Here is a 7025-nt window from a genome sequence, read left to right as displayed (position 1 = left end):
AAAGAGCCCGAGTCTGGGCCATGCAGGTGGATGCAAGGCGGAGGCCTGGAGTCTGGCCTCGCTGCCACTGGCCTTCCTGGAGGAGGAAGGGGCTTGCTCAGGTCAGTTGCAGCATGGGACTTTGGCTGAAGTCTGCTGACCTCTGAGGACCACGGGCGGGCCAGGACAGCTGACCAGAGTCACCCTCCTGGCACATCCCCTCACAAAGGAGGGGCCGAGGGCCCTCTCCAGACCAGCCTGCACCAGTAGGCAGTGCGCCAGGCCCAGCCCAGGGAACCCCTCACTTGCTCGTAGCCCTCCCTGAGAGCCTGAGCCCCGACTTCTGCAGGGCTCCCTGACCCTGGCCCATTCCCTCACTGGAAAGTGCCATGAGGGAGAAGCCGTGGGCCCACAGGACCCCAGCCCCAGTGGCCTCTCAAGGAGTGCAGTGCAGGAGGGCTCCTGGGAGGAGCTGCCCGGTGGCCACTCTCCTCCCCAAGTGCAGCTCTCTCCTGACAGCCCGACCTTTCTCAACAGCTGTCTCGGTTAGGTGATGCAAGATGCCAAGTGTGGCTCTGGTACCTTCGGGCCTCGCTGCGCAGGCCCTGCTCAGCACCAGAGTGACTTCCCGGAAGGCAGCTGCCTAGCCTGGGTCCGCTCAGCGCTCCCCCACCCAGGCTGGTCACGTGGTTCGGAGCTCTGCTGGGAATCCCAGAGCTGATTCTGGGGCTGCGCTGGGTGACGGCAGGAGGGGAGAGGCTGCCCAGCCCTCCACAGTGCCCCTTAGGCACCTGCATGCTGGAGCCTTCCTCACCTGCTAGCCGGGAGCTCTGACTCCCAGACTGTGGGAAGAGAAGCTTCAGTGGGCAACAACTGGGCCCTGGGGACCCCCACTTCTTACATCTGTGTTGCTCCGCCCCTGGGGCCTCCTGGAAATGGAGCCAATTGCAGTGGTGGTGGGCGGCTGGCGGTGGGCAGGGAGGGCAGGCGGACTGTGCATGGAGGCAGCAGAAACTGCTGTTCCAAGGGAATGCTTACCAGGCACCGGCCTGGCCGCCTTCTCTCCTCCGGTGCCCCCAGCCTCACACAGGCGGCAAGAGCACCGAGCACTCCAGGAAGGCCGAGCTGGGATTCCACTAGCGCTTTCTGAATCAGAGTCTGATTCTCTTGTATTTTTTCCCTTGCTAGCGGTACATGTGCTCACGAGAGAGACACACTGAGGGTGTGGGGAGAGAGCGCTCCCCGGCAGTGACCACCCTGCAACCCGTCTCCATGCCTGTCAGACCGCAGGCGTGTCTGCACGTGTACCTGGCCTATTTTTCAAGCTGCTGGGTCAAGATTCGACCATAGTAGGCTGTGTGGGATCTGGCTTCCCTAACTCCAGGCCATGAGGCCAGGCCCAGAGGCTGACTCCTAGCTGAATCCAGGGAAGCAGGACACCGTGCCCAGCAGAGCCAGCAGGTGGCGGGCACCCTGAAGCTTCAGAGCTCGTCCTGACACTTCTCTTTCCCAAGGTCCTAAGACTCCATTTTCGGGGGCTTCCACCCGTCTAAGCACTTGCAATGCTTCCTCATTTAACACACAGCATCAAGGACTGCCTCCTGCCCCAGCGCTACACCTCTGCAAAGGCAGGGTCCTCACCGATGCCAGAAACTTCCCTGTCTGTGTGTACAGGTTCACGTAACAACGGAGGAGATACTCATGACCCCCGCAGTCCCCACTCCCGAGACTGGCCACGTGGCTGTGTGTTCCTTGGGTAAACACCTTCTTATAAACGCAGTGTCCTTTGAGGAACCTCAGTTCCTGAGGAGGGAAGGGATGGGGGATAGGAGAAAGGAGGCTTTTTACAAAGCTTCGATCCTTCCTGCACATTCAGATTTTGGCCTATGTGAGTGTAGAACGATCTAAAACATGACTAAAGTTAAACATGGGGCCAGCTAGTGGCGCGGTGGTGAAGGTGGCTGACCCCATCTAGCCGACTGCACGGTTCAAGTCCTAGACCTCACCTAAAACACACCAACCACGTGCACATGTGTGCCCATAATCCCAACAGGAGGGCAGCGTGACCATTCCCTGTGGGGGGTGGTGGTGCTTTCTCACCTTCTCTGTCTCTGTCTCTGTCTCTCTCCAACATGTCCTATGGCAAAATTTAACAATTAAATAAGGAAAAAAGTTAAAAATTAAAATATTTTACAAACCGTTTTTTGTCATTTGCCAGAGGGCACACGCGCTCACAGGAAGGAGCTGGGGTCAGGTGAGACAGCACCCCTCGGGGCATGGGCATGTTCCAATCCGTTCTCTACCTCCCCTTCCTGTCAGGGTTTTAGGCATGCATACACATGTACCTGGCATGTTTCTCAAGCTGCCGGATAGGGCTCGAACTGCAGTTCCCCATGAGGGATCCAGCTGCCTTAACCTCACACCATTGCTGGCCCTACGATTTTTTTTAAGTTTTACTATAGGACATGTACAATTGCTGGAAAGAGGTAGAGAGGAAGAGAGAAAGGGAGAGAGAGGGAAAGTGAGAAATGATTCCCGAGGGGATGGCCACCCCGCAATCCCTCCATTCTCCTCTCAGGATTTTGGGCACCCACACCCTTGCCTGGTGTGTTTTTTGTTTTTCCAGCTCCCAGGTCTGGGACTTAAACCATGCAGTTGGGCATGAGGGATCCTGTGCCTTAGCTACCTCGCCACTTAGCTGGCCCCAAATAACCTTAAATTGCTCCCCTGGGCTGGCATGGCAGCGAACATGGTGCTGCAGGGCCGGCCCACACGGGGAGGTCACTGGTTGATCTGGAGGCTGCCCCAAGGGAGCCAGGTACAGCGTGCCGTGACCCAGGGGTGGCTGAAGCTGCGGCTGAACCATGGCATCGGTACCCTGTCCAGGACACTGCCCCTCTCTCATGGAATAAATCAGTTTTAAAAACTTAAAACACCCCGCTAGTACTGCTAATAGGCGCGTGGGCACAGAAGGTAAATGGAAGGCTTACCCATTACAGTGACTAGACCAGGCCCCATGGGGCCCAGAAGAGGGGTGACTCAGCCAAGTTCCGGTTCCCTCCAGGCGGGACCCAAGGCCAGGCAAGATCCCAGTGGCCTTCACCCAGCAGGCTTCCGGCTCCCGGCACAGTCCGCCCTGCTAGGCAGGCCGACCCAGTGGGCTCTGACCCCCAGCCCTGGAGCTCCGAGGCGGAGTCGGCCTTGTCAGCAGCTTGGCCCCAGCGTAGACCCACTGCCTGGCTTCCCACATAGTCTAGAGGGGGAAGGACCTCGTCCAGGCCCCTCCCCAGGCCTCATGACAACAGAGGCAGGCATCCCCTGGGGCCTGCTGCAGTTTAGGGTGCACTTCTTTGTGGCAGCAAGGGAGGGGAGATGGAGGATGAAGAGTGTCTTAGGGACCCTGAAGCCTCCTCCCCGCACATGGGCAGTGGTGAGGGGCCCAGCAGGAAATCATGCCGCCCACCCCCGCCGCTGAGGGTGCAGCCCCCACATACAAGGGCCTGCGGTGGACTGGAGCCAGGAAGGAAGGGGCCAGGGTCACCACACAAGGAAGGAAGAGGGAGAGTGTGCAGGCCTGGAGTGACACCCTGACCTCCTCTCTGCAACAGCCGAGCACCCTGAGCTCCCTCCCTAATACTCTTGAGTTACAAACAGGGAGACCGAGCCTCAGAGGGGGAGAGACCCCGTCCACCAGCTGGAGGTGGGCAGAGACTTGCTCATCTGCGTGGGCTTTTCCAGCATGACACACTCAAACTGGGACTGGGCCAGGAGGCAGAGGTGGCCCCAGAGGAGGCTGGACACAGCTGGGTACTCTCCACCCCTCCTCGTACTGCATGCACTGTGCTTGGGCCAGCAGGTGCGTGTGCACACTCATGTACACGCACACAGAGCTTATCCTCTTACAGACCTGAGCCCCTGCCTCAGCAAGTGGGTCCTTTGTGCCCCAGAAGATCCACAGAGCGGGCCCTGTCTCACGGACCCCAACTCAGGGACAGGCCAGAGGCAACCCTCAGTACCCGAAGGAGCCCAGGAAACAGAGGCACAGGGGGACGAGCTAAGCCCCGAAGAGGAGTGGTGGGCCCCACAGCGGGGCAAGATGGTCCATACAGACTGGGGACCAGGGCCAAGTCAGAGGGTCCCACTTGTGAGAGGAGAAAGGAGGCTGGACAAGGGCCCCTGTGCCACCATGAACATACACAGTGCGTGCATACACAAGTGTACATGCATGCACATGCACACACACGCACGCACATGTACACACTTCCTTACCAGCCAGATAACCTGCCTGAAAGTCGAGCAGCAGCTCTCTGAGAGCCAGCCCCTTCCCCAGGCCACGCCTGGAAAGCAGGGCCTCTGCAAGGCCTCTTGGGTCTAGTGGTAGTGGGGATGGCCAGGTTCTGAGCACAGCCTCACTCCCAGGGGCAGACAGTCAGTGGTCAGAGCCCCAGGCCTGCCAGCCCAGCACGGGCTCAGCCCACCCTCGGCCACTCTCGGCCCCGTGCCTCCCTGTCTGCACCCTCCAGAGCTGCCCTCAGTCCCAGCTCACCCTGCCTGGCCTCAAGCCGCTCGCCCCCCAGCTCCTGCGGGCCCAGGAGCATGCGCACAGGGGCACACTTCCCCTCTGTGCACACCCGAGTGCCCGAGTGCAGACGCTCTGCCAGGAAAGCCCGCCTTCCTGTCTCCGGGCCTAGAAGAAGTCTTCAGGAAGCTGGTCCTGATTGTAAGGCGAAATCCCTCCCCTGCAGTTCCATGCCCTGGTCAGGCTGAGGTTGCTCTGCCTTGGGGGCCTCTCGCCCTAAGACTGCGGCCCAACACGGGGGATTCCCCCACCCCCACCCCTAAGGCCTTCCTGGCTTTTTCTCAAGGACCAGGGCCTGGCCTGGCCCTGGGAACATGGAAGATACATCCTCTTCCCCAGCCTAGAGGCATGCCCATTTCACAGCTAGAGAAAATAGGCATAGAGAGGTAAGCAGTTACACAGCTTAAAATGACAGAGCAGGGCCCCACCTGCCAGCCTGGTTTAGAAGCCTAGGCCCATAACCTTCGGCCTCCAGGGGCAGGGCCAAGGAAGTCAGGGCTACTGCGGCTCTGAGAGGGGCCTGGGGTTCAAAGGTGGGTCGGGGTAGAAGGGTTTTCTTGGGGAAAACCCAGCCAGGACCAGACCAGATCAGGCTTCCTCCCACCCCTCCCCGCGCCTGCAACTCCCACGTGGGACACCGATGGCCTTGGCAGGTGCAGGACCAGGTGAGATCCTCTGGGCCCCTGCACTGGGGTCAGGCAAGGAAGAGGTTCCTCCCTCAGGTTTTCCTCTAGGCCAGGAGGTGCCCTCTGATGCACCCCAAACCGTGGCTGTGAGGGTCCCAAGCCACTCATGCCACAGTCGAGCGGGAAGCAGCCCTGGCCTCCAGCCTCTGTCGGCCTCAGTTTCTCCACTGGCACCAAAGAACTGCATGCTAGTCAGCACTCACACCCAACCTGCCCCCACCCCTAGCCCTGGAGCCTGGGAACCCCAGCCTCTCCACTTCCTCATTCCTGCCCCACCCAGGGAGGTCTGGATTCTCCCTGGCCCCCCAGCCTGCGCTGGCCCTGGCCTCCAACCCTGGCATACCATGCTGCCCTGGCACCCACTTGTAGGCATTCAGCGCACTGGCCCAGAGACTTGGCTGTGTGCTCCAGCTGCAGTGCAGAGAGGGCAGACCTGCCAGGCACTGCCCCGCTGCCCACAGTGCAGGGACGGAGCTGGAGACTGGACCCCACTGGCCACCCGCACCTTTCAGGACTCCACCCACTTCTTGGGAGACTCATCCTCGCTGTGCTCCTGGAACTCTGTCCCACCTGAACTTACCTGTCCCCAGCTCCCACCAGGGCCAGGGCCAGGCCCAGAGGGATGTGGCAAGTGGGAAGGTAGGGAGGGGAAGACAATGCCGCAGCCTGTCTCCTGGGAAACTGAAGTTCAGCTCCCAGACTCTCTGACAAGCCTGAGGCTGCCAATGCAAATGAACTTCCCAGCAGCCTCACCCCAGGGCCCTCAGCTAAGTTCCAGGTGACACACACCTGGACTCCTTGCACTCTCCAGGGCCTCACTGACAACTCTCACTGTTGGGAAGTCCCTCCCACACACCCTGCATACTACAAGCTGAACAGCCCTGGACTTCCTGTACCTGGGGGCCAGATATGCCTAGGATGGGGCAGAACCAGCCCACCCGTGCCAGGCATCGGGCAAGGCCAGTGGACTCCGATCCCGTGGCTAAGGTCCGTTGTGCTCTGCAGTCACAGCACAGGCTTCCCCTGGTGTACCGAGCGCCTGAAGCCATCCCGGAGTCACCACGGAGCCTTCCAGCGCCCTCACTCACCCAGCGTGGCCTTGCGCGGCCCGCCCTCCTTAGGGAGGCACCATTTTAATTCACCTTTATTTTGAAAATAAATACTCTGGTCCTTGCTTTCAGATGGGGGTGGTGCTGACAGCTGAGCAGGGAGGCCCCCTCTGGTGGGCAGTATGGGGGAACTTCTGCTGCCCCAAACCTCCCCCGCAAATGCCAGAAATGCTTCCGGTCCTTTGAGCAGCGGTGCAAGGCTGAGGACAATTCGGGGCAGGGTCGGTGCTGCGCCGGCTGCTAGCTGGGGCTCCTGCCTGGAGGAGGATGGCTGCCCCCAAGCTGGGAGCACTAGATGCAGGTAATGAGCATGTCCATGGAGGTGGGCACCTCGATCTCCTCAAACAGCACGCGGCCTCCTGGGGCCCCGGGGGCCGTCTTGGCTGCTTTGGCCGCCTCCCTCAGCAGGGCCTGGGCTTGCTGCAGCAGGCTGTGGTTCCGCCGTCGGCCCAGGCGGCGTAGGCCCAGGATGGCCAGGATGTGGTCCCGCCTGCAGAGACACGGGGATCCTCACTGACACCCCCAGCCCCGGGATGAGGGGACTCCCAAGCCTGGGAGAAAGTGCGAAAGCCAGGAGGACTGGGGTGCTCCTGGAGGGGCGCTAGGCAGGCGGGACAGGGACCCAGAGGGCGGCGCCACCCGCAGATTCAGGAAACAGGCGGAGTCTGGTAG

General features: G+C 60.7%; 1 protein-coding gene across 1 annotated transcript in view; it reads right to left on the bottom strand.

Annotated features, from left to right (window-relative positions):
* Positions 1–6372: 6372 nt before the first annotated feature.
* EXOC3L4 (exocyst complex component 3 like 4) overlaps positions 6373–7025 on the bottom strand; it is an 11308-nt gene continuing 10655 nt past the window's right edge. The window contains exon 13 of the mRNA XM_027776388.1: positions 6373–6843. Within this exon, the coding sequence (XP_027632189.1) occupies positions 6645–6843 (199 nt within the window). The 3' untranslated portion in view covers positions 6373–6644. The remainder of the gene's footprint in view (positions 6844–7025) is intronic.

Source organism: Tupaia chinensis, unplaced genomic scaffold (genome assembly GCF_000334495.1).
Source record: "Tupaia chinensis unplaced genomic scaffold, TupChi_1.0 Scaffold000671_2, whole genome shotgun sequence".
Classification (NCBI taxonomy): Eukaryota; Metazoa; Chordata; class Mammalia; order Scandentia; family Tupaiidae; genus Tupaia; species Tupaia belangeri.
The sequence above is the reverse complement of the archived record's forward strand: the minus strand, read 5'-3'. Positions and strand labels throughout refer to the sequence as shown.